General features: G+C 45.2%; 4 protein-coding genes across 4 annotated transcripts; 2 read left to right on the top strand and 2 right to left on the bottom strand.

Annotated features, from left to right (window-relative positions):
* Positions 1-101: 101 nt before the first annotated feature.
* Positions 102-2,295, top strand: BDV27DRAFT_151392 (Cupin domain protein; the record flags this gene model as incomplete). The annotated part of the gene is made up of 5 exons (XM_032071353.1): positions 102-166; positions 246-406; positions 469-1,668; positions 1,756-2,004; positions 2,078-2,295. The coding sequence occupies 5 exons, from the start codon at positions 102-104 to the stop codon at positions 2,293-2,295; spliced, it is 1,893 nt and encodes a 630-aa protein (XP_031920440.1).
* A 63-nt stretch (positions 2,296-2,358) lies between these two features.
* On the bottom strand, positions 2,359-3,775 carry BDV27DRAFT_88382 (tubulin-folding cofactor B). Its single transcript, XM_032077862.1, has 3 exons — positions 3,377-3,775; positions 3,094-3,313; positions 2,359-2,985 (listed from the first exon to the last, which is right to left on the bottom strand). The coding sequence occupies exons 1-3, from the start codon at positions 3,644-3,646 to the stop codon at positions 2,660-2,662; spliced, it is 816 nt and encodes a 271-aa protein (XP_031920439.1). The 5' UTR covers positions 3,647-3,775; the 3' UTR covers positions 2,359-2,659.
* Positions 3,776-4,481: 706 nt separating this feature from the next.
* Positions 4,482-5,524, top strand: BDV27DRAFT_164592 (tRNA (carboxymethyluridine(34)-5-O)-methyltransferase; the record flags this gene model as incomplete). The annotated part of the gene is made up of 3 exons (XM_032073724.1): positions 4,482-4,610; positions 4,673-4,797; positions 5,050-5,524. The coding sequence occupies 3 exons, from the start codon at positions 4,482-4,484 to the stop codon at positions 5,522-5,524; spliced, it is 729 nt and encodes a 242-aa protein (XP_031920438.1).
* A 167-nt stretch (positions 5,525-5,691) lies between these two features.
* BDV27DRAFT_88367 (MYB DNA-binding domain protein) lies at positions 5,692-7,174 on the bottom strand. The gene is made up of 2 exons (XM_032077861.1): positions 6,329-7,174; positions 5,692-6,262 (listed from the first exon to the last, which is right to left on the bottom strand). The coding sequence occupies exons 1-2, from the start codon at positions 6,787-6,789 to the stop codon at positions 5,860-5,862; spliced, it is 864 nt and encodes a 287-aa protein (XP_031920437.1). The 5' UTR covers positions 6,790-7,174; the 3' UTR covers positions 5,692-5,859.
* Between the last annotated feature and the right edge of the window lie 5,566 nt (positions 7,175-12,740).

Below are 12,740 nucleotides of genomic sequence, written 5' to 3'. Positions count from 1 at the left end.
AAGTAGCTTAGGATACTGTGTGCGCGCGTGCGCGTGCATCCTACTCGTAACTTTTCCATACAGCTAATCTTCCCGCATTTCACTCCCGGAACTCCACTAGGATGGCTCCTCGGGGGCCCGCGAAAGCTCGCGATTATGATTATTCCAATGTCGGTAAACTTGGACGGTGAGCGTTCTCTGTCGAACATCCCATTTCAACGTTCTCTTTCTGCTGCAGAGCGGACTGACGAAGACAATGGATACAGTCGCACAGGAATTTCAGTGAAGGAAGGCAAGCGCGATGAACATGGGATGGAGGATATTGATGAGATGTGGTCATCGCCAGAGAAGTCTCCCGCAAGAGAAAATGGCTTTGGCAATGGGAATGAATCTTCGGTAGGCTCCGATGGCATGTCTATGGATGGGGGTACGTACAAACGCTCTTCAATGTTCGGGCCATGGTATTAATTTCTCAACGCGGGTGAGCAGGAAACGCCCCTGGTCCTGCCGATTTTCTCAGCGGTATGAATGGTGGGCGAAACTCTTATTTCCCGCCACCTGTTGCACGTTCTCCTATGAAGACTGGCTTGACTGGGTCCCCTCGGAGAACACCCGGTTTACGATCATCCCAAAGCCCACAACGGGATCTCCTCTCCTCTAGTCCTTCCGATGGTAAGGGCTTAGGTCATACGAAGGGGGACTTACGACATGATGTTTCTCCTCTGACTCACCGATCTATAAATGCGCCTCCCTTGAATCATTTGAGCAGTGCCCGCAGTAAGGCAAACAAGAAGACACAGGAAGTAACAGCTTCATTTTCGGATAGCGATGCGAATAGCCAATCGAACGCGGATGAAAATGCGAACAGTCTCGAACATACACGGGATGATTTCGCTGATAGCTTCGATGCTGGCAACGACACAATTCTAGGAGATGAAATGGAGGAACCAGATGAGAACAGCACAGCAACGCAATCTCCGTCAATAATGGCTGTCGGCCTGCAGAAGGAAGGTCAGATAAAGATCGGCCATCAACCCAAAAAAAAAGTTCGAAGTGGATCAAGTCGGACTCACATCCCTGCAGAGTCGAATGAACCACAGGAGCATGAGACCTCGCAGAAACGTAAACGTCCCGGAAGGCCCGCGAAAAGCCAGCGCAGCATTAGTCACGATACGGAGGAACAGAGGCTGTCAAAGAAGACCAAGGCCTCCATAGAAGAGACTAGAGAACCAAATACATCAGGCCACCCCGGTTTGGATAGGGTTGTTGAGGATCACGTCAAACGCACGGGGCCTTTAAAGGGGCGAAGCTTATATATTCTCAAACGAGAGACTCCAACGGATAGCAGCACTACACACACTCGGTCAGGGCGAGTGTCTGTACGACCTCTTGCCTATTGGAAGAACGAACGCTGTGTCTACGGTGATGGCGAGGCTGCCGAGGGAGAGCGCTACCCTCTCTCTACCATTAAGGAGATCATACGTACGGAAGAACTCGAACCGGAAAAACGGAAACCCAAGAAGGGCAGACCTTCGAAGAGGTCGAAGTCGGGAAAACCTAGGGTGGACAATGACTCAGAAGATGATGAGGATTATATTGACCCTTGGGAGAAAGAAGGGATTTTGCATGGTTACATTAGGAAGTGGGATCCCGACTCCCAGGCTGGGATAGACGAGGAAGAGGTCCTCGGTGAGTGGACTACCCGGCCCTCCACTTTCCTTTTTTTTTTTTAAGCCTCCATATAATCATTTATTGTGCTGATCTTTCGATGTATAGACATTGCATACGCGCCTTCCGGTATAGAGACGAGGGATGTCAAAGGTTCAAGTTTTCGGTTTGCCAAACTACTTAGCTCTCCTTTCTTAGGTTCCGGGATTGTTGAGCTGCCAAGCGGCGGAGTGAAAAAGCCAAAAAACTCAAAGAAGATGCACATGGTCTTCTATGTATGCCGCGGCCGAGTACAAGTAGACATCTCCGGTGTACAATTTAGCGCTGGAAAAGGCTGCGTATTCCAAGTGCCAAGAGGTACGTTGAGCTTGGCAAAATCTTCCCAGTTTACCTTTTTCAGAGATGTCTGACCATCTGTGCTTTGCTTCAGGCAATTATTACAGCTTCGCAAACACACATGGGAAGGACGCCCGGCTGTTCTTCACGCAAGGTTGTGTCCCTGTGGAGGGTAACAATTCTGCCCCTGGGTCTGCCTCCAAAAATGACACTATGGAAGAAGAGCCAACCCCTCAAGCTGAACGTCCTCTTAGTGTCGGGAAAGGTAGGCCCAAGGGGAAGCAGAAGGCAGGTGGCTCTAAAGCATCATAGTGACTGTCTTTGAACAGGCTGTAAGGTCTTCATAGGCTCTATTCTTACGATAGCAACGCCCCCTGCCTATCTTCCTTCATTTCTCCCAACTTCATGTGAATGTAGCATTGGCTTTTTATTTTCTCATCTGTGTTTCTCATTTTTGCGTCTGTCATAGGCGTCGATCTTGTTGGGCTTAGCGATCCTCTTGAATGAATACTGGGCTGTCGGTGTTTCTCATTTTCCTCATTTTATTCCTTCTGTCATCTCTCAATCCCTAATAGCAATATATGCGAGCACGGACTCTGTTTGTGAGGTTTCACTGGCATGTTTTGAATGATATTATATGAATACGATTTAACCCCCAAAGGCCTCCTAGCCTCGATTATATTTCCTCCATCGTCTCGTCCTCTAAATCGTCCAGTCCCAAAGGCGGGAATTCCCCTACCTCAACCTTTTCGGGTTTCACAAAAATACCGGCCTTGTTAGGGCAAGTAAAATAGCGCTTTCCGCCTACGCTGCCATCGTTCTTACCAGTTGGCTCATCGAGTTCGATTCCCACCCAGATAGGCAAAGCACTAGAGTCGGCATCTCTAGTTTCTATCCCGGGATAGGGGATGGATGGCACCGGTCCAACAAAGCGGATAATTCCTCGTCGGACATGTGGCGGAGAGGACGGGTGAATAATCGCACGTTTGGAAACCGCGATACCTATAAAAGCGGCATTCTGATAGTTAAACGTTGTTTCTTTCTCTCTTTCTTTCTTTCTTTCTTTTTTTTCATTCTCCCTTTGACTGTTTTTCTATTTATGCTTCTTACCTCGACTCCTGATATCCTCGGCATCTTGTTCTGCTTGCTTGCGAGCCGATTCGTACGGCGATAGTACATTTGGGTCAAACCGACCAAGTTTCTGGTGCTTTTTCCACGCCAATACTGAATTTGGTAGGGATTCATAGGTGGTCGCAGGAAGAACGTATTTTTCAACAGAGGATAGATCATGAAAGTTCGGCCGTGCTGAAGGAGGGCGGGAATCATGAACCTGGGTCGATGTCTGACTTCAGCAAAGTCTCAGATAGATCTCAAATTACCTCAGACATCGTACCTCGATCTCACAGCCCTTTCTCAACCCCCAATCACCGATAATGTTCTCATCACCGTCAAACCATTGGTCAGCGCACCCTGGTGTCTTCAATTTCAAGCTCTGACTACCAGGGGGTATCCCTGTCATCGTTTCCAACTTTGACTTTAATTGAACAACGGTCCATGTTGGAGTTATTCGACGCTCCGTGACGAAGTGTGGATCAGAATTGGCACTTGCTGTAGGCGTGGTAATGAGGACAGAAACATCCGACGGAGTCGGTTGGAATGACATAGTCACTTGGGATGTGTGCCCTTCAGTCGATAAACAGCGGTTCTAGATGTGCAAATGAGTTGCTCTATTTTTTTTGACGAGGGAGATCGTCAGGTAACATATCACGTGCAAGTGAGAGATTTCTTTGATAAGTACCTACTATGTGATAAGACCTGGGTTGGGGGATCCAGAGGCACGTGGTTTTTATAGTCAATCCTCTTCCTACTAAACCACGGAGTAACCAACCAACCGTATGCAACATCGCTCTTGGGTACTTCATCTCAGTTCTTACCTAGATAAATACTAACCATTACTTTAAAGTAGGTTTCAAATTGTAGTGGGTATCTTAGGTATGCCTCAGCACTGGCTCAAACCTAAATTACTTGATCCATGTCATGGGTGTGTATGGGTCGAGGTAAAATACGGCACTCCTTAGTCAGGTAATCCTCCGGCTGGATGCTACAGCGCAGATGGAGCTAACATTGGAGGGAATACAATATAGTAATGTCTGGAGGGGAAGACCAATAAGTACACAAAACGAAAAGAAAGAACAATAGTAAATGAGAAGTACGATCTGCTGATTCAGATATTCTCCGAGCCACCTAAAAATGGCAAGTACCCGCTAACCTTAATCTTTGCATCGATTTCACTACATGCCTCGAAACAATCTAATTACGTACGGTGTATGGTATTGTACCATGTCTCTTTCTTGGTGATTTCAATTCTGATTGACGCCTTTTAGATTTCTCCTCCTTCTCCTCACACTCTCCAGGCCTTTTGCCGATTATGCTGTACCAAACACCATAGCTCTATCAAAAAGTGACCAGGCGTAAGATCACAAGGCAGTACAGCAGAAATGGCATCATCGTCATCAGACCAACAGTCTTTCGTAACTGAAATGCCCCAAGAGGAAGCCTACGAAGAAAAGCATGTCCATGAGGTGTACCAACAAATCGCAAGTCATTTTTCCTCCACTCGCTACAAGGTATATATACCACATCTTTTTGCATTATATTGACCTTGCATGTGTGCTGACGTATCTATCAGGCGTGGCCAATTGTGAAACGGTTCCTTACAGAGTTAACACCCGGAGCTATCGGACTTGATGTGGGATGTGGCAACGGAAAATGTCTACCTGTAAACCAGAATGTCTTTATTGTTGCTTCAGACAGGTAAGTAAATTCATTTATCTATATATGGTTTCTTTAATTGTTTTTACCTTCCTTTCCTCGTATACTTATTATACTTTGCGTATTTTTATCAATCTGTTTATCAGTTATCATTTCTTATCTTTATCTTTGTCTTGTTTTTTTTTTTTTTTGGCTTTGTTAATTTACATTTGGAAATAACCATTGTCTCACTTTTATTCATGGATTCTTGAATAAACCATTTCACATGTCCCGTGATTGACTAATGGATGCCAGATCCGAGAACCTTGCCCGAATTGCCGCGAATCACCAACCACACTCGGCCATTGTGGCGGATATCCTAAACCTGCCACACCCGGATTCCTTTTTCGACTTTGCAATATCGATAGCTGTGATACACCACTTGTCAACCCCGGATCGAAGGATTCAAGCTATCCGTGAGATTCTGCGCACTTTGAAGCCCGCCACGGCAGAGGCTCCCGGAGGGAAAGTCCTGCTATATGTATGGGCACTCGAGCAGAAGACCAGCCGCAGGGGCTGGGATAAAGGCGACGAGCAGGACATTATGGTTCCATGGGTTATGACAAGCAACTTCCCCAAAGACGGTCCAACTGAGCAACCAAAAGTTTTCCATCGATATTACCACCTTTATGAGGCCAATGAGTTAGAGCGTGATATAATCAATGCGGGTGGTCGTGTACTGGAATCTGGCTATGAAAAAGACAATTGGTGGGCAATTGCAGCACGATGAGACCAATGAGAAAAACACCGTAACACATGGGAATAACGTGTGCTCCGAAATCCAGCTCCGGAGATCTTTCATGGCATCTATTTATAACAAAAGAGAGATGAAACAAGAAGGAAATGTCGTCAGGCTCGGGTCTTCCTTGAAATTCTGCGCAAAAGAAAGGCACATATCAACCGAGCCAATCGAGAAAATCCTTCCTATTGACGAAGGTAGATATTCAGCCAACGCTATGCAAGTCATTATAACGCAGCAGAATTGAAATGCAGCAAGAGATGTGGGGGTAAAGAAAGAAATAATAGGCATAGGTAAAACGCAATAAAGAGTTGGTTCTTTTGACCCTATGGAAGGGTGCGAGGGGGAATGCCAAGATTGGGGCCCATATGACCACTGTGGGTGCCGCTTAAATCCATTGGACGGCCTATTCGATAGACCTCCCTTGGAGGAGGAAAAGGTGGAGGCGGAGCAAATGCTGGAACTCCTGCAGTAAGCTCTTCAACGGAGGGTAGCTGTGGTGGGGGAATTGAGCGTGATGCCGATCCTTTTCTTGGTCGAGATAAAGACGTGCTGGTTCTTCTTGTCCTAGGTGTTGGTGGGTCTATGGCTGAACTCGATAACGAAAAGGGCACTACGCCGGCTCGACGCGCCATTTCTTGCTCTCCTAGCTGCCAGTGCATGGCTTCTGCAGCTCGCCATGGGATTGCCATCTCTTCCGCTACCTTAGACCACATCTCTGCTTTGAATCTGCAGTGGAAGTTAGCAACGAACTCCCAGTCATCACCTTTCAATTATTGACTCTGTACAACATACCTTTCATATAATCTTGCGAGTTTATTCTTCTTGTCTTCGTCCCACTCACTTCGGCGCTCTAAATAGTTCTGATAGTGAAGGCGGCAACTAATAGCACTTCGTCCAGGAAGTCGTTTGCTAATATCCTCCCACTTCATGCCACTACCACGTAATTCAATGATCAAAGCATCTTCTTCGGGAGACCACTTTGACTGTTTTTTCGCCGGTGATTCTGCTGTATGAGCGGGTTGAAGACGCTTAGCCGGAAGCGATGAGGGGCCTTTGGTGAGAGGTATAGAAGGCCCCGATGCTGAGGCAATAACAGGAATTGCCGGAGCCATTGGAGCCGGAGGGATTGGATTTGGTGGAAAGGTGGACGTAGTGGTCACCGGTGCGGCGGCCTCCTCATCTTGGGGCTTCAACAGCAATGAGATATCCACTTTGGCGGGAGGCAAGATAGCTTGGTTTTGTAACGCAATCATATGCGCGATTCGCAACGGGAAAGCTTTTTCGTTCTTTTCGAATATCTTAGAAGTCTAGACGGATAAGAGCATCCGGCAACCAGGTGCACTACCGTTTTAAGTGCCGGGTTCCAAGGATCACTTGCGACTAGAATCCTCGACGAAACTGAAACAATAGTTGAGGGGTAACCACAAGTGAAAATTTGACTCAATATCAAGGATGAAAAAGCAGGGCCTTGTCCGATTAACCCTTTCCCGTCCAACTTTAAGGTGCCAATCAAGTGCGGCGCGTTCCAACACAGTACCTCAGCTGAGAACGTAAATGGCACTACCAGAGCGCAGGGCGTCTTGTAGGTTCAACTAACAATTTCTTAGAGGTTCCCCAGCTCCAGAAAACAAGTAGATAAATAGAAAGCAACAACAAAAAAGAAAAAAGTAAAAAAAAAGGGTATAGCTGAAGAACAGGAATAACGAATAAACACTCTCAATGATAGTTAGGAAGTCGATACAGCCGATGAGATAAAGGTATGTTAAAGCACCAGGAATAATAGAAAGATGAAACCCAGTAAACGAGGAGAGAAGGTTAGGTTTGATATTGAGTCCAGACAGATGTCAGCGACAGGGATGAACAAGGGACTAGAACTAGGAATAGTCAACGGCGATAGAGAGACGTTGGGAAAAGGAAGAAAAGAAAAAGCAAAGAAAGCAGGGTAGGGAAAAGGGAAAAGGAAAGCCGACGAGAGATGAAACAGTTTGAGATGCAAAAACAGATCGCCTGCATTGACAGGTGATCTAACATCGCCGAATAGCAAATAAGAAGTTTAGCAGCAATACTCCTACACAGGTACTACTAAAAAGTAAGGCCCAGGTCAAGGTAAGTAAAGTACCTGATAGGTAAATAGGGCATGGGGGAAGCTAACAAGAGGCGATTTTTGACGGACCAGTGGGTTCGAGAAGCCGTTAATATTAATAGCATTTAATTTTACGAAGTACCACACTTCAAGGTGATTTTAATTATGACTTTTCCGTCCCGGGTTGCAGCTTAACGTCTATCTGGTATCTACCTAATCCATCGTGCTCTTTAATACTCTTCCGGTTCAGTTCTTACGAAGTTAATGAAACTACCAAGGGCATTCTACTGTACTGCGAAAGGTAAAGAGCCTAGAGAGTCATGACCAGCTGTTGCTTCCTACCTATTCACAACACTGCTGAAATTAATATTAAGAAGGATTTTTTTTTCTCAAAAGGGAAAGAAATTAAAAAAGAGAATATTAAATAAATAAATCAATAATATTAATATTAACAACGACGATTATCACTTACTCGAGGGTTCCACTCCTCGGGTCCTGAACTATACTTGAATGGAAGACTTCACTGGCGGTCAAACTCTCCCGAACGTTCGAGCCCAGTTTGGGTTCTGACGATGACTCGGTAGGCGGATGTGCTGGCGAAACAGGAACCTGACCGTAAGGGCAAACGTCTGGTAATTAAAGAGTGAGTCTGGTAGAAGCTCGAGCTTCAGACCTTCTGCATAAGTTTATCTTATATGTAAGTCGTAAGTGTCCATTATGTATATGTAAACGTATATGTGAACGCAAATGGGTACACATCTATATTAGACTATCACAGTCCCAATTGACTCCTTCAGCTTGGAATACAGAGTGGTGGGTAGGTACTTTAATCAAATGACCGAATATAAACCGAGCAAGACATGTATTATGAGAGAGTGGCAGCAAGCAAGAAGTTTAAAAGTAAAATGAGCTATGCAATAGAGGCGGAAAGAAGAAAGAGAGAGCCCCCCCTCAAAAAAACAAAAAGAAAAGAAAAAAAAAAAAAAGGCATTTAAGGCCTGAGCCACTTGCACAACCGGGAACCCCGGTATACGACCCGAAAGTTAGGGTAATTCATGAAGGTCAAAAAGTGGGGAGAGTAAGAAGGGATAAGGACAAATCAAAAAAAGTCCGAAACAAGAAATAAGAATAGGGAAAATACCACATGAACGATAAGAAATAGGCAGTGACACACAGAGAGAGAGACCATCTACTCCGTACCTACCTTGGGGTTGGGTGGATACGGGAGGGAGCCTGAAGGTACACAATAGTAATAAAATGAAAATAATACAAACTCCCGACAGAGTACTCCATAGCTACGAAGAACATGGTTCCTCCCTGTGGAGACTAGCATCATCCTGAACCGGGTATGAATAGTTTTGGAAGCTCCAACCAAAACAAAAACATGAGCATCTATGGGTCGCGTAACGACGACGGCGTCAAATCCTAAAAGCATCTCTTGACAAGGACTTAAATTCTTTCATTTGCTCATACTGGAAACACCGTCATGAATATACGGTTTCATCATCCAGCAATAGAGATAATTCTTTTAAATGTAATTTAAAAAGAAGATAGTATTCCCCATGCAAATTTTCGGATACTGTGAACCCAGAAAACCACCATTACTCACTTCTTCTTTCTTCCTTTCTTTTTTTTTTTCAAAGAGAAGAGGGGGTAGGAAAAAATCTTTATTTTTGGTACTCTTTAGGTTTTGCATCTCAATTTAATTAAGCCTCCGCTTCAGGTTCTTCTCCCGTTTTCCCTGTTTTGGTTGGTTCATTCACAATCAATTTAGATTTCCGAGTCCCAACGGCTGTGGACTGTCTGTCCAATTAGTGCCGGACCATGGCGATGGATCCTGTCAACGGCGAACGAACTCCAACCCGAAAAGGTAAGTATCAGCCAAAGGCAATGTCACTAGTCAGACACTACTGGGATCCGGGGTCCTGCTAGCACCCGTTCGCCTCGTCCAACTTTCTGCATCTCATTCCTGACTTCACCGACGTTATGAGGGCAATCAACGTTCCACTGAAAATGGCTGTGTCTGGAGTATGTCTACTATTAGGTCTATAACTTTCTAGCTTGTTGACTGAACTATAATTTATGATTTTCTGAGATAGGCATCCATCCTAACACGTGATATGCATTATTCTTGAGCCATCATTGACTGAAGTCTCCCTTTGAAGCTTGCCTAGGCGGTCATGTAATGTGGAACTCCATATATTTTTATGAAACTCCTTACGATACCAAGCCTGAAGGGAAGCGATGAATCCACAAGCTTTTGTTGCCTTCACCTAATCCTCGACCTGGCGCCAAACCGTCTGTCTCTTTTCCGTGGTTGGCATGGTGGATCATCTTGACTCTTGAGGTGGATTCCTGTTTTCAGAAGTAAATCTTCCCTCGCTCTCCCCCTCCCCCCATTTCTGCTTAAATTTCCTTCGAATAATGGCCTTTACTGTTTCTGAGGTGAGATGTTACCACTGGTTTTGTTGACATGGTAAATACTTACTTTGTCCTAGACTTATTGCCGTCAGCCATTTAAAGTGAACAAGGCTGTGGATGCTGATGCATGTTGCATATTGTTACCGTTTAGCGTGCATAGACAAGGATTACATACAACGTCTCGACAGGATGCGGCCATAGAGAAGCTTCGTAGTGTCTCAATGCTTTCCTCCGACACAACAAGAGTCTGTCAGCAGAATATGCAGCACTATTCATTACACTGTATTGTACGCCCCATGGCTTGAGGCCCGCCGCCTTGTCATACACAACTTCAGTTTCAGTGTATCCTTGGACCAATTAAGGTAGATAGGACTGTCTCAAAAAAGGGTCTATTCGGTTGAGCGCAGTGACACTTCTCATGTGCTGTGAGCCTTAATCACTTCAGAACAGTTACCTCCTCTCTCTGTAGTATCAAGGGGAGAGGCAGGGCTCCAAATTCTAACATCTTGTTCAACCTATTCGGGCGACTGACGGCCTCACGAACTCCAGGTCTCGATAATTTCCAGTTAAATTGGGTCTGTTGATCTCTCGGCCTGGAACCGCAAATTAGTAAATAGGCTATGGATCCAGACTCATTAATTTACGTTATCGCCAAAGACGCGTCGTCGTCCTTTAGTTCTACATAGGTAGGATCTGTAGGTGCGTTGCAGAGTACTAGGACATTTCCTTTCCATACATGCGGATAGCATCGCTTCAACTCATAATCTGGTGCAGTTTCTTGGTATTGCCATGTAGACGTAAGAAGGGTCAAGTATAAGTGCCGGTTTGGTGACCCTCATCCTTCGATTGATTTACACATTGCATGGTGTTGGCGAGAGTTTTCTTTTTACTTTCCCATTCCCTTACCCGCACTGTCCGTAGATTCATAAGTATCATTGTAACTTACAGTAGATAATAAGATCACGATAATAATGTGCGGAGTACCTGGATCACGGGTTGACTTCGAACGACGGGGCCGCGGGAACAAGGGGTTCCCCGTAAGCAGCTGCAAGCCCTGCAAGATTGATTACCTAGGGATTAGTGGGGCGGAAACGGTGGCTTTTGAGTACAAATTTCGTTCCAACGAAGCGGTGGACGGCCTTTAACCGCAAAAAGAAAAACCGGAGGGAAGAGAAAGGCAAAAAGAGCATCCGCGTCTTTCTTAACACCCAATGAGATGCCTCTTTGCCCTGGAATTGTGGAGTGTATAACGACAGCTCACGGAGTATGTCCTTTGTTCTATTACTCAACTGGCATGGCAAAACCGCTGGCTTGTCGACGAGTGGGAGCTTGAGTCGATACTGCCAAGTTCCCCATCAATATCCACTGCTCATCTGCTTTTTTTTTTCAATACCATTGGGGACTTTTTTTTTTATTTCTATTTTATCCATGTCCCCACCTACTTCCTTTTCATATCTCTTTCATACTAATAATACAGTATGTCTCTTGCTTTCAATTCGTGATTTGCCTAACCGAAGCTTGAACTACGATTCTGGTCAAATTACTCTCAAAATCTACATCATTCAATTCAGACTGCATAGCTATGCCAACAGATAGGGACTAGTTTAGCTAGCCATGGAACCTAATTCCAATCTCAATAGCCTGCAAAAATTCGTTCCGCGTCTCAAACGTAGTTTGCGAGGACGACAACTGCAGCCGCTAAACGTCTTCGGGTGATGCAAATTCATGCAGTATAAGAAAAGTACAAGTAGGCGGTAAGTCACCGCCAGGTAGATCAATCATTGCCCTGTCCAAAATTCAAACATCATACGATCAAGGCAAACTTCCTGGGAGTGGCATATCATCGCAACGTACCTGGCTAGAATGCTCCCATCCTTCGTATATAGTTATCTTGTAACTGTAATTTTTCTAGGCCTGTGAGATGTACAGTATTCAAATTCACCACCAGTTTTATCACACCTGTAGCCTCATGACACGGACTCGTATGTACCAGTCAGATGTGTATATACTATACGGAGTATAGTGATGTGGGTATTCAACTGCGATGACCTGCCGCGGGTCTAGAACATGTGTTCCTGCCGCCCACTTTCTTCCCGTGCGCGGACTTGATCGGGTTTCGAGTATCGAGCCCAAGGCCCAATCTACAACAATACCATTATCAATGGGTAGCCATAGTCAACCACACATGACTTCATACGATTGTAATGTCATCAAACAAATGGAGGACCTAACCCACGCAAGTACTCGAAGAAATTAAGTAGAGAGGAAAACGGTCACATGCACAAAATAAGCGACAGGTTAGATGGTTCTCCGTACGCACCCGGACCATTCATTCCTTTTGGCCCTGCGGTATCTATCCATCATTAAGTGGGCTGTGATCCCCTCGCGTTCAAGCCGAGATCAGGGTACGTGATATACATAGAGCAGACATACGTATGAAACTCATTCCGTCTCTGTGGTAAAATAAATGAAAGGCGAATGCTGCACTCTTACGACAAACAGAATGTTCAACAACGAAACGGAAATTCTCCGGACAAAACTATTGGCGCTTATCAAGACGGGAAGTCGTAATCATAATCATCATAACCATCGAGTGACCATCGGTGAGAGAAATGGCCTCCTTTGGAAGGAGACATGAATGGATATCATCATTGACGTTCTCTTTCCCCTTTTTTTTTTTTTGTTTTTAGCCTTTTTCAG

The sequence above is a fragment of the Aspergillus caelatus genome (genome assembly GCF_009193585.1).
Source record: "Aspergillus caelatus strain CBS 763.97 unplaced genomic scaffold BDV27scaffold_475, whole genome shotgun sequence".
In the NCBI taxonomy this organism is placed as follows: Eukaryota; Fungi; Ascomycota; class Eurotiomycetes; order Eurotiales; family Aspergillaceae; genus Aspergillus; species Aspergillus caelatus.
Note: the sequence above shows the minus strand (reverse complement) of the source record. Positions and strands in the feature narration are given on the sequence as shown.

Excerpts from the sequence above, each read along its gene's own strand:
- BDV27DRAFT_88367 (XM_032077861.1), bottom strand. The coding sequence starts at position 6,789 with ATGATTGCGTTACAAAACCAAGCTATCTTGCCTCCCGCCAAAGTGGAT. Across the intron at positions 6,263-6,328 it reads CTCGCAAGATTATATGAAAG|ATTCAAAGCAGAGATGTGGT; the intron begins GTATGTTGTACA and ends CTTCCACTGCAG.
- BDV27DRAFT_88382 (XM_032077862.1), bottom strand. The coding sequence starts at position 3,646 with ATGTCATTCCAACCGACTCCGTCGGATGTTTCTGTCCTCATTACCACG. Across the intron at positions 3,314-3,376 it reads GAAAGGGCTGTGAGATCGAG|GTTCATGATTCCCGCCCTCC; the intron begins GTACGATGTCTG and ends ACATCGACCCAG. Across the intron at positions 2,986-3,093 it reads CGAGGATATCAGGAGTCGAG|GTATCGCGGTTTCCAAACGT; the intron begins GTAAGAAGCATA and ends CCGCTTTTATAG.